The sequence below is a fragment of the Mus caroli genome, chromosome 14 (assembly GCF_900094665.2).
Source record: "Mus caroli chromosome 14, CAROLI_EIJ_v1.1, whole genome shotgun sequence".
Taxonomy (NCBI): Eukaryota; Metazoa; Chordata; class Mammalia; order Rodentia; family Muridae; genus Mus; species Mus caroli.
Genome location: NC_034583.1, coordinates 61870931 through 61889910, shown reverse-complemented (window position 1 = coordinate 61889910; position 18980 = coordinate 61870931). Strand labels below are relative to the sequence as shown.

The window sequence follows — 18980 nt, the reverse complement described above, 5'->3', positions numbered from 1 at the left end:
GTTCTCTGGTTCTTGGAACACTGGCTGAAGGAGGAGAAAACAAGGAGGAGAAGGCTTGGGGGCGCGGGGTGCATGCGCCTCCAGGATGGAGCAAGGATCTCCTTCAGGATCATCCCCTCATCCTGGCCCTTGTGGTCACAGGCTGGTTCTAGCCAAGCCCTGCCATAAGGTCAGTCCCTCCCCCAACTATCTCCTCCCCACCCACTGCTGTATTTTTATCCGTGTTGCTTGCTGCCCTCTGACTCCCATTCACCTCCAGCTGTGCTTGTTTCTTGTCCTTCTTCCTCATGTGAGCTCCACAGGGGCAGAGGTGTATAGGGTCTTTGTTCTGGCTCCGTTCCAGCAGAACCATGGCTACCATTTGGCATTCTAGTAGTGTTTGATCAATATTTGTTGAGTGAATTAAAGAAGAAAAAAAGAGCTCCTGCCCTCAACTCAAATACATGCGCACACATGCACACATGTAAACTATTAAGACCAGATTTCTGGGTGCCACCTAATTCCTTCTAAAGTGATCATAATTAGGGTGTTGGCTGGTAATGAACTCCAGGCATGAGCACTTTATGGGGAGCATTTGCCTTTTATAAGGTAGGCTTTTAGGAATAGTAAAATATTTTATGAGCCCATGGAGGGTAGCCATCGTGAGTGAATTATATGGCAGAGGTATTTACTGCCTTGAAGGAGGTCTGCACATAGGAGTCAGGCCCCCAAATCACACAGCACCCAGCACCCAGCCTCACGGCCTTGCTGGAGCCCTTTGCTCTTCAACTCCTAGGGAAGACACATCTTGGTTCTAACTCCTGATGTCCCCAGTGCGCTCCCCTTCCCCAGACTGGCTCCTCCACATAAAAACTCCCTTTGCCTTTGTTCATAAGCTGCTGTACTTACAAGTGGATCCTGTGGCTGGCGTACTGGGATGCATGGCTCCTCTCTAGAGCAGGGCTCCCAGCCTGGCTAGGAGATGCTCCTGCTCCTGAAGCTCCTGACATTTCAGTGAGAAGTCATTAGGCCAGGGACCTCGAGTGCCAGGAGCACCTGCACGCTGGCCCTGAGCAGCAGACCCTGTAAGCAAGGGTCACGGTGGTGGCAGGTGACGGGAAGGACCTTAGCAGGAGTGCCCAACCTCTAACACTGTGACATGACACTGTCACATACAAAGTTCATGCTGTAGAACTGCCCAATCAAGTTACCGACAACCACAACAAACAGAAAAGTCTCCCCGTGTTCTGGAATAAGTTTGTGGCTTTGTATGTCGGGCTGCATTCACAGCGACTCTCTGACACATCTGACCTGCCTACCGGGAAAAGGAGCCAGTGAGTTTATCCTGGCTGTGCAGGACCCTGGGGGAACTATTTCCCACCCGTTACCCTCATCAGCTCCGGTCTTGGCCAAGGTGCTGACTTTAGAGGATCCAGACAGGAGTGCCTCTGAAAAATGGAGATAGGGGCTGCAGATTGTCCCTCCTTATGAGAAGTTCCCCTTAGTTTGATGGATATGGAACTCCAAGCTGATGGGCAAATGTTACCCTACCTTGGGGACAATGTAAAGGGGACAGAATCTAGACACACACACACACACACACACACACACAATCTCCTGAAGGAGGAACTGGTGAGGTAGCAGGGTGTAGCCATATCTCTAGCAGAGACCTAAAGGTATTCATAGATTGCAGCAATGACATATCTATAGATGTTCAGAAGGTGTAGGCACTATAATATAAGGACTATTTGCCATCCTGCCCAGTGTGAACAAAACACCTCTTAACTACCAGGAAACAGAATCCTAGCTAGACAATACAGTGTGAGGATTCCCTCACAATCTTGCCCACTGTGAACAGAACATCCCCTAAGCTACCAGAACACTGGATCATAGCTACCCACACTCTAGAGTCTCAATTCTTGTGGGCTCTATGGGAAGGGCTCCTAGGATTTCCTAATGTTGGGGAAAGGGCTGCAGATAGCACTGCACCCTTCTGTGGGGGCAGGGCTGTAGATGCCAGGCCCCAAATCCAGGTGCTCACTATTTAGCCTTTAAGTGCAACCCCACTGTGCAGGTGGTCTCCATTGATCTGCCAGAGACTTTGCCAACTGATCTGTTCTCCAATCAATTCTCCTTCCAGCTCTCATCACTCCTCCTCAGACCATCATCCGTCTCCTCACCTGACCAACAGGAAAGAGCCAAGAACAGGTGAATTATCCAGGAGTGGTGGTTCATGCCTATCACCACAGACAGAAGAATTGTACATTTGGGTTCCGGCTTGGAGGAAGGAATGAAACGAAACCGGTGAATGTAAGTTGTGCCTTCTGTGGGTCCATCCTGTGTGCTCTTCATTGTTCTTCAAGGCGGCTCCTGGGGACTCTGACAACCCTGAGATCTGAGAACGTTGGCATCTGATTGGCATCAGGTGCTTTGAGGGCCAACGATGACTTGATACTGAATAAAGTAATGCAATTCCCACTCACCTTATTTAACCCCACTGGGTTGGTGGAAGCTACTACCCATAGCTGAGAGATAAAAACACAAAGACTGAGGTCTCTCCTCCCAGCCCACCTCCATCCCCTAATGCAGTGTGGACCCAGAGTCCCCTTACCCCTTTCTCACAACCCCTCTCAGCCACTATTTCTAGCACATATCCATTCCTTTGTGATTTCTTCTGGCTCATAAAGACACTCTCTATCAGGTACCCCATAACCACCACACTTGGCTAGGACCCAGAGCATGCAGTAAGCAACCAAAGAATGGGACACCCACCCAATAAGTGTGAGACCAGATCTCCACACCAAGAAATACTCCAAAGGGCATAACTCCTGATGCTGAAGAAAAAAAAAAAAAAACAAAAATCAAAAACAAAAACCACAGCATAAACAGCCAAGACAGAATGTCTCCTCCAGAAGCCAGAAACACTATTGCAATAGGTCCTGAAAAAGAGCAGTTTGGCTGAAGCACAAGACAAACACTTCAAATAGCAATTAGGATTGTATTAATGACCTTAAAAGGGATAGGAATAAATTCCCTAATGAGACCATGACCGCAAAGAATATAGTTCAGTGAATAACGAAAACAATTCAAGACATAAATACAGAATTTAACAAAGAAATACAATCACTAAAGAAAACCCAAACTGAATTAAAACTGGAATTGAAAATCTCAGGATGTCAAACAAATCCTCAGAGGTAAGCCCCAGCAACAGATTAAAAGACATGGAAGAGTTAATTTCAGGTCCTGAAGACAAGGTAAAAGAAATGCATATAGCTTTGTCAAAGAAAATGTTAAATCTGAAAGAATCCGGGTACAAAGTATCCAGGAAATCTACGGATGCTACGAATAGACCAAACCTACAAATGATAGATATATAGGGAAAGGAGAAGAAACACAGGTCAAAGACTCAGAAAATATGTTTAACGAAATCATAGAAGAAAATCTCTCCAAACTGAAGAAAGAGATGCAAGATACAAGAGGCATATAGAGCACCAAACAGACGAGGCCAGAAAAGCAACTCCCCACAACTTTTCTTAACAGGACACCAATAGCACAGGCTCTGAGACCAGCAGTTAATAAATGGAAAGGATCTCATGAAGCTGAAAAGCATCTGCATGGCAAAGGAGCAGCCCACAGACTAGGAGAAGACCTCTATCAATTATACATCTAATAGAGGGTTAGCATTTAAATATGCATATAAATAAACAACATCAAAAGCAAAAACAAACAAATAACCCATTTTAGGATCACGTAGGAGACAGGGCATGCCCGTGAGTGTACCTTTCGGAACATTTTCAGAAGGACCTGGGAAGGAGTGAGCCATCTTGAATGTGGGTGGCGTCATCCCCACAAGGTTTGGAGATACTGAAAGAGCAACACTGGAAGAAAGCACCAGTCTCCCTCTCCCTCTCCCCAGCCCCATCTGGCTGTGCACTGCTCTCCTCTGCCCCACTCCACCACTACAATGGACATTTCTGACCCCATATGCTGAAATAAATTCCCCCTCCTGTAGGCTGTTGGATATTTCAGCCACAAAGACATCAGAACCACGTTCCTCATTCACAAGATTAGCCCTCAGCTCAGACAATCCAACCTCTCCAGCCACTTGGCAGCTTCAGGAGCTATTTCCCAAAGAAAGGACTTCTGGGAGGCTGGAGTGGGAGGGTGGATGTCAGTGAGATGATGGCCTCAGTTTCCCAGAACCAACATTAAAAAAAGAAATGCAGATGTGACGGCAAGCGTCTATAATACCAGGTGGGATGAGAATCAGTGATGAGAGAAGCTGGGGGCCAGCTAGCCTGGAGTACACAGCATAGCGGCAGAAACAAGAAATCCTGTCTCAACAGCAAAGAGGCAGAACCACCTCCCGAAAGTCATCCTCAATCCCCATGCCCTGGCACGTGCGCCTCCCTCCCCTCCACACACACAAATAAGAATAAGCATACGATCCAGGCGGTGGTGGCTCACACCTTTAATCCCAGCACTTGGGAGGCAGAGGCAGGCAGATTTCTGAGTTTGAGGCCAGCCTGGTCTACAAAGTGAGTTCCAGGACAGCCAGGGCTATACAGAGAAACCCTGTCTCAAAAAAAAATAATAATGATAATGATAATAAGCATAAGAAGAAGGAGAAGAGAGGGGCGGAAGACGAGGTAGAGAAAGAAGAAAGAACTCGGAGACAGGCAGAGTCCTCTACATCAGCTGCTGCTCTCCGGGCTCCTATAGATGACCCCCAGTCCCAGGCACTCTCTCTCTCTCTTTCTCTGCCTGCCTGTCCATCTGTCTTTCAGAGGGTATGAGGGAGGTGAGGTGGGATGGGCCCAGTAGAAGACAGTGTGGACTCATGAAGAATGGGCCTGTATGAAAGACATTAGAGGCTCTGTCCTCTGCATCTAGCACAGACTCTCATAAAAGGTAAACATGGCTGAGAGAGATGGGGAAGCCCATGGGGCCTGTCTCCTCGGGTGGGAAGTGAGGCTGTGGTCCAGGGTTGCTAAGGCCCCTTCAGGCTCAGGTATCCTGTCCCTTTGCGTTCTCAGTCCCAGGGGCCTCCAGGGAGCTCTAGCCTGAGCAGGCATGGAAAAAGGAAAAGAGAGGGGTCTGGGGAAAGACATGAGCCTCTAAGGGGAAACATGGTCATGCCCAGGGTTCTATCTGTGCCTCCTACAACTTCAGAGCAAGCCGCTGCTTCTTTTTTTTCAAACCCTAGCTCCAGAGACAGGACATGGCCACCCTCACCTACATCACCTCCTGGCAGCTCTGGGGCCTCATTTAATCAGAGGTGTTGGACACTCTAAACATTTCACAGGAGGGAATTTTAAGAGGCTAGGAGAGTACATGCTAGCCCGGTGTTCTATCCCCAGAAACACACACACACACACGTCTATTAGGCAGGATAAGCATAGGTTGCTGGCAGGCAGGCATGAGGGATGAGAAGTTTCTAGGAGGGCCATCCCCCAGAGCACCATCACTGTATATTATTAAAATATTGAAAAGCACCTGTGTTTCTCCACCTCAAGAGAAAGCTGAGTTGCATTTGGCCTTTCAATCAGGGTCAAGCGCACACTTACAAGCCTAGCTACTTAAAAAAACTCAGGCAGGGAGAGGGTGATTTGTGAAGCCAACCTGAGCTACATGGTAAGATCTAAGACCGTGAGGAGAGAAAAAGAAAGGGGTTGAAGGGAGACAAAAAAAGGAAAGTGGAAGAGGATGAGGCAAGGAAGAATTAAGGGAGGGAGAAAGAGAAAAAACGATAACTGTAATGTGTTAAGTGTTTTCTGGGCGCCTTATCTTATTTTATTCTTATTCATTCGGTCATTCATTTATTTAGAGATACGTTCTCACTGTGTAGCTCAGGCTAGCCTCAGACTAACAACCCTGACTCAGCCTCCCGTGTGCTGGGATTGTGGGCCTGCTTACCAAACTTGGCTCCCAAGCAGTCCCTCAGCTTTATGCCCACTCCTCCTCAACTTCCTCCTTCATTACCCTCAGTTCCTCTTTCTGGCTTCAGTGCAGTGGTCCCAGGATCTGCACAGACCACACCAGTTGGCAAGTGGCACTAGCTGAGCCACCTGATGCTTCTTCCCAGCCAGCGGCTAGCTCCCTTGCCCCAAAGTGCTCACTGCCTGGTGCCAGTGGATGCTGTGATCATGAAAGGGGTGCTTCCCTGAGGCTGCCTAGCCTCCAATTTTGCTTCTAGCCTATGCAGCAGCTTGCCCAGCTGGTGGCACCATTCCTAGGCATAATAGATCATGTGAGCATCAGATTCAGCCACAGGAATCTACCCTCCCCTGCTGAGTCCAAAATAGCCATATAAGGGACAGTATGGCGGTTTCCTGCCCCTGGAACAGAGCCAGCAGGGCGTGGGACTTCTTGAGTATTGGTGGTTGCTGTGGGTGTAAGGCTTGCTTGTATAATGTACATGTTTTCATGGTTCCCCTCTGAGGAATGTCCTCTCTGCCAAGGTTAATGACTCCATGATAATCAGAGACATAGTGAGCCTGGGAGGCAAGAATGTGTTCTAGGTCTCAGCAAATGTGGCAAGACAGTTCCTAAGGCTGTGGGAAAGAACATTGAAAACATGAGTTCAAAAATATATCATTTCTCAACCATGAAAAATGTGAATTGTGTAAGGAGTGTCACAGATCTGAAGAAGCAGGGGCAGCTGCATCACAAGCCATCTTGACAGAAAGGCACAAAGTCAGGCAGATTCCTGAGTTCAAGGTCAGCCTGGGACAGAGGGAATTTAGGCCCAGTCATGGTCCGCATGGTAATTCCAGGACAGGTCTGTGCTTGCTGACTCTTCCTAAGAAAGCTGAGGTCAAGGGATGCTGATTCATGGGATAACCAAAAGGAAACCTGGGGTAATGACTGAATTGATAAGAAAAAAAAAATGGGCTTTTGATCTCTAAGAGTTGAGCTATCCAGATAATTTTTAGAATAACAAAAGAGAACTGCTTAGAGAAGAAGAACATAGAGCAATTTAGAAAGCTGTCTCAAGCAGAACTTAAGCTGTCAGCTTGGACTCACGGTTTGACTTCAAGTCATTCGTTTTGCAGGTCTCCAACACCCTTCTCTCTATCTCAAACATTCCTTCTCCAAGAACCCCTCTCCAAGCTAAGGCTGAGGAGTCCTCAGCACTTCCACTCCTAGTGTGGAAAGGAAAGGCTGCGGGCAAAGCATTTTTGACCTCTCCTTGACCTCTCTTTCTCCTTTCTTCATTCATTAGAACCATGTGTCCAGGCAAATCCTTCCACCTCTACCAAGCCCAAGTCTTCTCTGCAAAGACTGTGGGAAGCTGCTTGCCTATGACCCAGTGACCCTATTACTAAGATAAGCATAACTTGACTGCTGGTTTGAGAGCCAAATGAGACTGTGGTGGACACCAGAGATCAGCATGTGCCAGGCACTGTCCTGGGAGCTATGCTTTCATTCATCCCTTTTATCTTTGCCACAAACTTCAAAGAGGAGAAGTGTTACCCTCTCCTTTTCCACCAGCAAAAACTGATGCAGGTGCCAAAGACACAGCTGCCATTGAGCAGAGGTAGAACTTGAACCCAGGGAGTCAAGCTGCAGCCTGTGTGCCCAGCCCACAACATTAAGCTGTCCCAAGCACGTTTGCTAAAAAGATGGAAGTGTTGTGAACACTGCATACCACTGCCTTCACTCTACCATCCCTATCCACAGTCTGGAGATTGATGGACTTGCTCTGTGCCGGGCAGTAGAGGACCAAAGCCAAGCAATGATGTACAGCCTCCTGCCAGGGGGAAGCCAGCCTAGCACCTAATTGGATCAGACCCCCCTTCCAGGATTCCTCTACCTCCTCTCAGCTCGCTATCTCCCCAGCCCTGCCCTGCCTGAGGTTCTACAGCTGCCCCAGCTGATTTTATAAATGGCCCTTGCAGGAGGTGGGCACCTTGGCTAATTGAATCAACGCCCAGAAGGCAAGAGGCAGGAGGCTGGTTAGCATCAAGGCCGAAAAGTGGTGGCAGCAGCAGCCTGAGAAGAGTCCCTAGGGAGGGCTGAGTGAGCCAGAGAGGCTCAAGCAATCAGGGCCTTTCCAGATGCTGAAAGTCCAGGTGGAACCTCCTGGGGGGGGGAGGGGGGCTGACATCCCCTTCTGTAATCGTGGGGCAGGTTTACTCAGATCAGCTCACACACACACGCACACGCACACGCACACGCACACGCACACACAGTTTATACACTCTGAAGAAAGTAGGAACGAAGAGAAATGGGAGAGTCAGAAAAGAATGGGAATGACACAGCATTTGGCAGTAGTGAATTTGGGTACATGCCTCCAAGCTGGGGACCTGAACCCTGAACTTCTATCTGCCCTGATGCCAATGCATGGTCCATGACACACAATGATGTCTCAGTCAATGACAAGCTGTATATAAAGTCTGTAAGATTAAAGCAGATGAAAAAAAAAAATACCTCCTGCCTGGCATGTTTATGGCCCCTCTTTTATCTTGGATGTTTATATATACACATATACCATTATGTTACCAATACATCCAGTATTTCACATATAACATAGCTCTACATGTTTGTATCCTAGGTGAAACAGGCTATGCCACACATCTATAATATATACATATTACAGATATATTGTGATTATATAGAATATATATAAATTATATATTAATGCATATATGTGTTATATTCTATATAGCAAATAGTATAAATTATATTTACACACAGACATATATAAGCATATATACAAACATACCATGTACCTTAGGTATGCAGTTATATATCACATAGGTATAAAAATTCAGTGGTGCAAGATAACCTACAGAATCAACTAACATGGGCCCCTAAGGGCCCACAGAGACTGAACCACTCTCCAGGGATCCTGCATGGGACTGACCTAGGCCCTCTGCACATATGTTACAGCTTGGTCTTCAAGTGGGACCCCTAACAGCAGGAGCAAGGGCTGTTTCTGACTCTGTGGCCTGCCTTTGGGACCCTTCCCTCCTACGGGGCTACCTTGTCTAGCCTCAATAGAAGAGGATGTGCCCAATCTTACTGCAACTTGATATGCCAGGGTTGGTTGATAGGAGGTCCCCCACTTCTGAAAAGACAGAAGATAAGTAAATGGAGATTGGCGGGAAGGACTGGGAGGAGGGGAAGGAAGGGAAACTGTGGTCGGGATGTAAAGTGAAGAAATAATTAATAAGCTGGGCGTGGTGGCACATGCCTTTAATCCCAGCACTTGGGAGGCAAAGGCAGGCGAATTTCTAAGTTCAAGGCTAGTCTAGTCTACAGAGTGAGTTCCAGGACAGTCAGGGCTACACACAGAAACCCTGTCTGGAAAAACCAAAAAAAAGAAGAAGAAGAAGAAGAAGAAGAAGAAGAAGAAGAAGAAGAAGAAGAAGAAGAAGAAGAAGAGAAAAAAAGAAAAGAAATAATTAATAAAAGAATATTCAGTGGTGACAATGTGTAGTGACAAATTTCTCAGAACATGTCCATTCATTAGACAACCTATGACTTCAATTAAAAGATTAAACCAGTCTATAAGAGTCCTAGATACACCTAAGTTTCTCATAGTATCAACAGGTACTAAGCAGCTTGCCTAGAGCCAGAGACCCATTCTGGGTGGCAAGGTCTTTGTAAATCCTTTGCTCAGCCCCACAATGGCAGGTCTGTTTCCTTCCTTGCCTGTGCACTTTCCCCTGGCCGCCTGGGTGGCTCAGCGGCTCTTGAAGGAGGCCTTGCCTCAGTGTGTCTGTCTGTGGTGCTCTCAAGCGCTTCTCTCCCTGACCCATCAGTGACCACCTCTGCTGCTCCCCACTGCTTGCTCCTTTGAGTTGGGGCTGGGGCTGGGGAACCTTCCGGAATCCCAGCTTCTGAGAGAGAGGGACATACACGTGGCAGTTGCTCTGTAGTATTACTGGATGAATGATGCACACACATCGCGGTGACACAGACACAGCTAAAGCTAGCTAAGAAGCATTCAGAGCTCCCTGCAGAATGGGGCACACCCACTGGCTCATTTCCTCCGAGGACACTGAAAACCTAGTCAGCATTTCCCCAACAGCCTTCTAAGGACTTTCATTGCCCCTCCCAGCTTCCCCAAATGCTCTACTTCCGCAGCTACCAACCCCTCACCCCACTTTTCCCCAATCAAGCTGTCCACCACGTCCCCTGGTGAGATCACGTGATCTCAGAGTAGCGCAACCAGAAAGTTCTGTCTCTTGAAGGTGAAGGGCGCAAAGAGATAGGGATCGGCTCAGGATCCCATATTTTGAAAGCGTGTTCACATTTCCGGAGGGGAATCCCAAGGTTCGGAAGGTACCCGCTCTAAAATGCAGACTCCCGAAGCTGCCCCTCACCCCCAGATCCTTCAGGTAGAGAAATTCGTCCCTCAGGACCAGGCACCCACCGCGCCTCACAAGCATAGTCCCTAGTTGCAGTTTCCACAGGCTGGCACTGCCCCCTGCTGGGCACATTCGGGATGAGCGCGTCAAGTGCCAAGTGAGGAAATCAATAATGTGGCTTTCTTTGCTTTGAGACACAAAGCATCTACCTGACTCCTGCCCCAATGCTCTTCCCCCATGCCCTGAGAAGCCTGGGCTCCTTGGAGAATTGGGCCCGCAGACTGAATGCAAACCTTGGCACAGACAAAAGTGACAGAGAACCTCTTACCTGCTCCAGCTCACGTACTCCGTTAATAACTGTCAAAAGCTACCATAAGACAAAACCTAGGAGGCCACACACCCGGGGTCTTGAAGGCATGGATCTGTGAGTCTGCTGCTCATTACTCTCCTGGATGCTAGAACCTTGTCTTGCACTAGAACCTCACTGTGACTGGACACAATGCAGCCGCCGTCTTTCTGTTTGGTTGCTTGCTTGCTTGCATGCTTGCTTTTTTGCTTCTTTGGTTTTTTAGGTTTTTGAGACAGGGTTTATGTATGCAGCGTTGACTGCCCTAGAACTCTGCTCTGTAGAACAGGCTGGTCTTGAACTGAGAGATATGCCTGTCTCCGGAGCACTGGGATTAAAGACACACCCCCTGGCTACTGTAGCCATCGTAATTAAACTCAGCATGTGAGGATCCAAGCTCACTACCTGAAACTTAAGTGCCTCCTTGGAAACCTCTCTTCTTCGTCACCCAAGCTGCACAGGAGCTAACTCTGTAGCACCTTTGAATCCAGGAACCCTTTCAGTGGCGTCTCTATGCTATACCTCTCACCCCCAAGTCCAGCTTCCCAGAGCTGCTGTCCCTAAAGATTTATTCCTGTGGCATTCCTTACCCAAGAGCCTCAAACCTCCCTTCCTTCTCCCACTAACAATGAGCTTCCCACAACATACTCCGAATCTGCTGCTGCCAACACTACCCCTCCACCTATAGCAGGTTTCTGTGTTGCTAAGACCTCCCAATGTTCATGTCCTCCTAAGTCAAAGTGGCATGTGACACACCTGACCTACCAAGAGATTGGAGGCCATTGCCAATGCCCCAGTGCCGGCGCTGAGGAAAAGGAGCCGATCCATAGAGATCAGCTGATCAAAGTTCAGTGTTCAAAATGTGGTTTCTACTGGATGGATGTTTCCTGCTATCACTAAGTCAACATTCCAACTGAACAGTGATGGGTCAGTTCACTCTGGGTCCAATTCCTTCCTGACTCCTTCTGTAGCTTCATTATCGTTCCTTCCAAGATGTTCGTTCTCTCTCTCTGTCTCTCTCTGTCTCTCTCTCTGTCTCTCTCTGTCTCTCTGTCTCTCTGTCTCTCTCTCTCTCTCTGTCTCTCTCTCTCTCTCTCTCTCTCTCTCTCTCTCTAGACCTATTAAGTACCATCAAAGCCCTTCCCACCCTGAAAGGCCCACCTCAAACATCACCCTTTGCTATGAAGTCTTTCTTGGACAGTTAACTGCTTCTGAAGCACCTGGCCTTGGGTTGCCTCTGTGGCACTTAACATTCCCTTCTCAAGGACAGACATCTGTGCCTTGTCTCTCTCAGCTTTACACATAGATGTAAGGAGGGGTGGGGTGGGAATCATGTCCTAGGAAAGGCTGGCCAGGGCCACACAACAGGTAAGTCTTATTTCTAGTGCATAAAAGATACTATAAGTCACTCAGATCTTGGGACCCAATGAGATGGTTCAGTGGGGAAAGATCACCAAGACTGACCGATGGGCTGAGCTCCATCCTGGAACCAACCCATGGAGGATGGAGAGAGCTGACTCCTGCGAGTTGTCCTGCATCCTCCATGTGGGAGCCGTGACAAGCCCTGCCTGCCCATACACACAGAAGAAGTAGATAAATGTAAAATCTGTTAACTGCTAAGTCTTTCTCGAAATCCAGATTTGCCATCAACCCTTCACGCATCCACTGCCATTTTTCTGTCCTTGCAAAAAGTAAAAAAGCAGACGTTTGAAGGTTTCTCATGCTTTGAGTGGACCTCATGTTTCATATGTTAAAAACAAAACCTCCAAAGTTATAGGCTCATGGATTTGGAAGCAGGGCTTTGGGATTGGACGATGAGGGCACTGTTTCTGTAGATGAATGAAGTCATTCAGGAAGCAGTGCATGATCCAGGGAACAGCTTTGCTTTCTCTATATGCTTGCTGTCTTCTTGACACATCATGTCCACTGTGGTATTACCATGCAAGAAGAAGGCTCTCACTAGATACCATAAACACTTTGTGTTTGTGGACTCCCCAGCCTGAAGATCCACAAGCTGAAAATAAAATCTTTTTTCTTCATAAACTACCTAGCCTGTGGCATTCAGTTATAGAAACAAAAGACAGATTAAAATAAAGATTTTCCTCTTGGGGCCTCTGACCCTTTAGACAAATGCTGAGGACCCAGCAGAGGCCCAGGGAAGACATCCCAGCCAGGGGAAGAAGCACTTGGCAGGTCAGCCCCAGCATTCTCTCCCCTCACAGCATTACAGGCCACAGAGTAGTAGTTCGAAATTGGTTTAATGTATAGAAAACTCTGGGAGCTAGAGGGACAACAGCCACTCTCGCTGCTAACCAGAAGCCAGGGTTGTCCCAGGAACAAAACATCTATAGGCAGGAGGCCTGCCCACACCAAGGAGCCAGGACATCTGTGGAAACCCTTTGTCTCTTAAGAGAAATGGCCCCAGTTCCCTTTAGACCCAAGGCAGTGGGAGGAAGTGGAAAAGTGTAGGAGGAGGGTGGGTCCCTCCAGGGCCCTCTTCCTGCTCCAGGCTAGTGACTCACACGGTACACAAATAAGGCACACCGAGCCTGGGGCCCAGGAAGGGGCAGTAACCAAAAGGACTCTACCAGAAGCCGCCATTTCCCCTCCACAGCTTCCGAAGACCTCCCTGGGAACCACATATCCCATCTGCTGGCCGTCCCCTACTTTGGGCCTTTTTTAAGTATGACATTGTCATACTCAGTTGCCTGTGGCCAGTCAGGCACAGAGGAGTCTTGCTGGAGGGAGCTGGGACCCCCATCGGCAGTGGCCGGCTCCCTCCATGTCTCCCCTGAGGGCCTCTGTGTCCTGTCATAGAGGGACAGGGCAGCCACACCCTCAGGCTCATCATATATGTGGTCAGGTAGAGGGGCCACAGGATCCTCCTGAATGCTGTCATACAGTGGGTCGGGAAGGAGTGGAGGGGGGCCCGTCAGGAGGCCCCTGAAGCTCTTCCTCAGGGAGTGAGCCACCGTATCAAAGGGGACGGCATACTCCCCCTCAGGGCCCCCTGGCCTCATGCCAGGCACCAGTGTGCCAGGGGATGGAGAAGGCAGAGAGTCGTGGGGCCGGGAATAGGGGCTTTCAGGTCGAGGCAGCACAGTGGGCATCATGGGCCCTGTGGCTGGCAGGGATGGAGGCCCGGAAGGGGTGGCATTCTTCTGGACAGCAATGGCCTTTTCTAAGGCTTGGAAGATCTCATTGCCGTGCCGTGTTTCGAACTCAAAGCTGCCCTCTCCAGAGAGACAGCGTCTGCCAGCCTCAAAGGAAAAAGTCGCCTACAGTGAGGGGAAAAGAGAGGGAAAGAACTGTTCTTCCCTGGGCTCCACCCACATGGGAAAGTGCTGACCCTGGCACCGGAAACTTCTCTTGAAGCTCTTGCCCCTCTGCCTCTGCATTTTGTTTGTTGGGGTTAGTTGTTTACTTGGGAAAAGGCACTCACCACGTAGCCCAGGCAGGGCCTTCAACTCTGTCTCCTGCCTCAGCCCCCTCGGTGCTGACATTATAGCTGTGTGCCACCACACCTAGCAAGAACATGCTCCTCTCCCTCCCTTCCACTTCTGCTCTTCATTCCTCCCCATCCCTTCTCCACATCATCTCTCCTCACCTAGGCCTCTTGGCTTTCACTCCTTCCCCTCCCACCTCTACTGTCTCTCTAGATGACCTTCCTCCTTGCTCCACTCTCTCTTTATTGGCTCTCTGCCCCTCCCTCGTTGTTCCCCTTAGGTAACTCATCTTTGGTCTCAGCCCTTCACTCACTCACCTTGTCACGCCCAAAGCGTCGAAGAAACCTGTAGGGCCAGTCATATAGCTGTGTGCCTGGCTCAGGGCCACCCCACAGCTCCAGGGCACTCACCCCGGTCCGGAGAGTATAGGACCCTCGGAGCCGGCAACGCTCACTGGCTTCTGTGGGTCGTATGGTCACTGTATATTCCTTGCAGAGCCCTGGAGAGGAGAAGAAAAAGAGGCAGCCTCAGGAAACAGTGGGCTCCTTCTACACCAACCCATCCTTAGTAAGCATGCCAGAAATTCTCAAGAAAACCCTGTTTGTGTTATCTGTGATCCCACCACAGATCTTAATGCCTAGGCTGCTGACCCCACCTCCTCCCCTGGAAGGCGTCCTTCAGGCCCTCGGCCACACCACCCCAACCCTGTGCCCACATCCTTCCTGCCACTGCTGCCAGAGCCACAGCTTGGTTTTCTCCACACCATCACTCCCCAAGACCCTGATGTTAAGCTACAGGTGAAGCCTGCCCCTATGATTCTCCCATAGCCAGTGCCCCTTCCCGTGGGTGGAGCGTAAATGGAAGAGTTTCTCTCCCACGCCTCCATGATGAGCCTAGAAAGCACAAAGGAAGCCAGAACTAGGCCTCCCTTATCAGCACCGCATTTCCCTATTCACAGGACGCCCTGCACAGCCAAACTGACATGAAGCAATTCTCTCCTCACACAATCACTTCAGGACCCACAAAGAGAGAGTCAAGACCAAGACCCTCGGCCTCAGTCAGGACAGGCTGAGCCAAGGCAGACACTGGGGTAGGCCGGGTTCCAACGACCTTGAGCCACACCAAGAAGCCAGGAAGAGACGCTGATAAGCTGGGCCCAGGGTAACCACAAGGCAGGAAGACTTGACCTCGCAGCCAGCCCATGCCTCCTCCCTCCCGCACTGATAGAGCCCCTCAGCCCCAACGCTCACCTGTGATGGAGCTGCTATACAACTCGTTCTCCTCCATGCAGGGACTGCCGCTCTTTTCCTCCAGTCCTGGCGACCCTTTCCTCTGTCCCTGAGGAGGCAGGTCCCAGGTCTTAGCACCAGAACCCACCCCAAGGCCTCTCTGACATAAGCTTTCAGCGCACACCCAGCCAGCTGGTTCTGGGTGCACTTCAAACTGGGCTCCCTTAAGGAAGAACTCCCCTAAAAACGTTTTGGTTCTTCTACCACCTGCCCACAGGAAGTATCTAACTAACATCGCCCTCCCCTGGTGCGCCGATGGGCCGCTTTGTACCCCTCACCGGGAAAGCCAGCAGGCAGATGGCCTGTATCCAGTCACTGCGCTCTGCCGAGGGGGCTGCCAGTAGGTACAGGCGCTCCTTGGTCTCCAGGATGAAGGCACTGGTGTCCCGGGGGCTGCTGGCCTCACTGCCTACCTCTGCTACCCGTAAGCAGTCACTGAGGCGGACAACCTTCCGAGTGGCCTCTCCTCGCCGTGTCTTCTCAGGGACGTCCTGGAGCTCTAGTCTGGCTAGGGCACAGCCAGACTCTCCATATAACACGGCTGCAAACCGGCGCCACTTCTGAGCCCAGGTATGGCAGGTAGAGGCCAAGTGGGAATGGAGAGATGGTCATGAAAGGGGAGAAGAGGAACTGTGGGAGAGGTAGAGGGGCTGCGGCAGCCACACAGGATGGGGAGAATGGCAAACATCACACACAGCCAGCCAGAGAGGCCCGAGAAGACAACAGAGACCATGGAATAACAGAGCTGACCATTAGCCAGGAGACCAAGATCCGCAGGCTAGCCAAAGGCCACAGTAAATGTCCAATGGATGTAGAGTCCAGGAAGATGACAGGCCCATCTGCCAGGTAGTGAGAACAAAAGTCACCCAGCCCAGAGAGGAACAGTGAGGGGAGGGTAGCCTAGACCAGGGACAAGTCTTCAATTCATAGGAAGGCTCTGGCTCCAAAAATTCCCACCTCCTCTCCTTTATTGTCTCACTGATTAAGGAGTTGGACCATGAGAGACAAACAAAGAAACAGAGACCTAGACAAGGAGAGGTGGGTGTTGGGGTAAGCACAGCTGGGTAACAGCAGGAGGCAGAAGAGCTTCCCCTTCAAAGAGGCTAGGGAAGGAAGAGGTTGGAACACCCTGGGGCCACAGCTCAGTAGCAGTCAAAGATGAGAGGAACCTCTGATGTCATCCCAAACTGACTGGCCCCCAACTCTCCCTTCCATACCCGCCCAAGGTACCCCCAAAAATCAATACTGAGCAAGAGAAAAAGAGAGAGAGATGATGTCAGAATCTGCTTCCTCCCCCACAAGCAAGGACAAACAGCCCTCAGCAAAGAGCGATTTGGGGCCTGGTTTAGAAGGCAAGGCACATTGAGAAGGCAGACATCTTCCCTAAGTAGTGTTCTTGTCTAAACTGGTGGAGCACATGGTCTCATAAGGGTCAGGGACATTAAGACACCCCTCTACCCAGGATAGTAACAGCCCTCCCCCCCAAGCTGCTCCGCCCAGCGAGAGCCCAGCCTTACTCTTACCTTGCCAAAGGTCTGCTGCTGCTGAAGATGCAGGAAGCCCTGCTTCACAGCCTGCTCCTCCATCCTGACCATTGCAGCTTCAGCTCCCCACTGCCATTGCCTCTGCCCTCTCTCTTCTCTCTTCTGGGCCTGTTCCCCCTTCTCTTCTCTCTAGTTCATTTCCTCTCTGACTAGAGTTTTTCTACACTATTCTAGTCTGCTTGATGACGACAGGCTGATAGGCCCTGTGGTTTCTTGCTCTGTGTGCGCCTTTTTTTTTTTTTTTTTTTTTTGAGTGCACTTCACGAGCAAGCTTCCTTCCTGCATTTCCAGTGAGTAACATGCAATTTCCAAAAAAAAAAAAAAAAAAGCCAAATTTCACACTTCTGCAGAAGCTGGTGTGAAGGACTGAGCCATAAGAACAAAGAGACCCCAAAATCAAGTTGTTCAAGAAAGTCAGCAGCGAGGGCTCTACATTCAGGCAGGATGCTGAGTGTGTCAGGGCTGAAAAAGCCCTTTGGAATCAATCACCATAACCTACTCATTGAAAAGAGAAAACTGGGGCTGGAGAGGTGGCTCAGCAGTTAAGAGCACTGACTGCTCCTCCAGAGGTCCTGAGTTCAAATCCCAGCAACCACATGGTGGCTCTGAAATGGGGACTGATGACCTCTTCTGATGTTCCTGAAAGGAGCAATGTACACCACAAGTCTCCCAGCTCAGGCAAAGCTGAGCCATATACTGGGTAATGTACAGATAGATAAAACATGCGCGTGCACACACACACACACACAACACACACCAGTCCCATTGTATGAAAGTATTTCCTGCCTGCCAAAAGTACATACAATACACAAGTGTGTGGTGAATCTAGAAATAAGAACATTCTCTCTAGAAAAGGATTTCCTCCCCAAGTCCACCTCAGCTGTTGGCTCCCTTCCTCACGAATGTTCCGAAGACCCTTGGGTTTCAAGTGGAACTTACCTTAAACTGTGGGAACTTCAGAACTTCCAATTCTTCTACACTTGCCAAGCCTGGTGTAGCCCTGGTGGAGACAGAGTGACGTGCCATGGCTCCTGCCCCTGGTGTGAGCCTCCACAAGTGTCAATGGCTGCTGTGAGCGGACTTGTTTGTGTAATAATGTGCATATTTTCACACTCTGAGGAATGTCCTCTGTTTCAAAGTTAATGACTCCATGCAAATCAGAGATAGCATGAGTCCAGGAAGCGAAAGTGAGGCCTGGAGGCAAAGGTGAGGTGGCTATGTCTCCAGAAAAATGGTAAATGCTGAGACTTTCAGGACAGCCCTTGAGGCTATGGGAAAGAACTCTAAATACATGAGTTCAATATATATATAGTTTCTCAACTATGCAAAATATAGGAATGCGATATGAATTACAAGGGGCTTCATGAATCTAAAGGAATAAAGGCAGCTACACTATGAGTCAGCTTACCAGGCAGATTCCTGAGCTCCAGGTCAGCCTAGGACAGAGGGAGGTTAGGCCCAGGTGTGGTCAGGGCAGTGTCTCACCTAACTCTCTTATTGTCTGTTCTTAACAAAGGCAGACAGACCTCTGAATTCTTTTGCAATATTAAGGGGAAAAAAATGTATGTTTGCTGTCTCCTAAGAATCAAAGGTCTGGGGTCATGGGATGCATACTTGATTATCCTATGAGATAATCGAAAGGAAAACCTGGAGTAAATGACTGGAGTAATATGTGAAATAAAAGACTGGACCTGTGCTCTTCAGGAAATGAATGAGCTATCCAGAGAATTTTTTAGGAAAAAAAAGTGAACTACTTGGAGAACAGACAGACATGCACACACAGAGACACAGAGACAGACAGACAGACAACACACAAACAAGGAAGCAGGGCATGGACAGAGAGATCTCTTCGAATAGCAAGCAAGCAGAACAGAAATCTCCAGAGAGAAAGCAGAATGACATAGAGAGAGGCAGACTGGAAAAGCTTTATCAAGCAGAACACAGCTTGGACCCACAATGTGACTACAAGTCGTCCTTTCCACTGCCCCCAGAAACCCATTCTCTCAGAACCCCTCTCCATGCCGAGGCTGGTCCTTGCCATCTACTATCTCACCAGT

General features: G+C 49.4%; 1 protein-coding gene across 2 annotated transcripts; it reads right to left on the bottom strand.

Moving 5' to 3' along the window:
* Positions 1 to 12885: 12885 nt before the first annotated feature.
* Dok2 (docking protein 2) lies at positions 12886 to 17917 on the bottom strand. 2 transcript variants are annotated; one of them, XM_021182251.1, is made up of 5 exons: positions 16903 to 17113; positions 15658 to 15939; positions 15341 to 15428; positions 14408 to 14589; positions 12886 to 13922 (listed from the first exon to the last, which is right to left on the bottom strand). In XM_021182251.1, the coding sequence occupies exons 1-5, from the start codon at positions 16972 to 16974 to the stop codon at positions 13308 to 13310; spliced, it is 1239 nt and encodes a 412-aa protein (XP_021037910.1). In that variant the 5' UTR covers positions 16975 to 17113; the 3' UTR covers positions 12886 to 13307. The 2 variants fall into 2 exon arrangements, with proteins under 2 accessions (XP_021037910.1, XP_029324596.1); XM_029468736.1 differs by lacking the exon at positions 16903 to 17113 and adding an exon at positions 17863 to 17917 and having other exon boundaries at positions 12887 to 13922.
* Between the last annotated feature and the right edge of the window lie 1063 nt (positions 17918 to 18980).

Excerpts from the sequence above, each read along its gene's own strand:
- Dok2 (XM_021182251.1), bottom strand. The coding sequence starts at position 16,974 with ATGGTCAGGATGGAGGAGCAGGCTGTGAAGCAGGGCTTCCTGCATCTT. Across the intron at positions 15,940-16,902 it reads AGCAGCAGACCTTTGGCAAG|AAGTGGCGCCGGTTTGCAGC; the intron begins GTAAGAGTAAGG and ends ACCTGGGCTCAG. Across the intron at positions 15,429-15,657 it reads TCTGCCTGCTGGCTTTCCCG|GGACAGAGGAAAGGGTCGCC; the intron begins GTGAGGGGTACA and ends CTGCCTCCTCAG.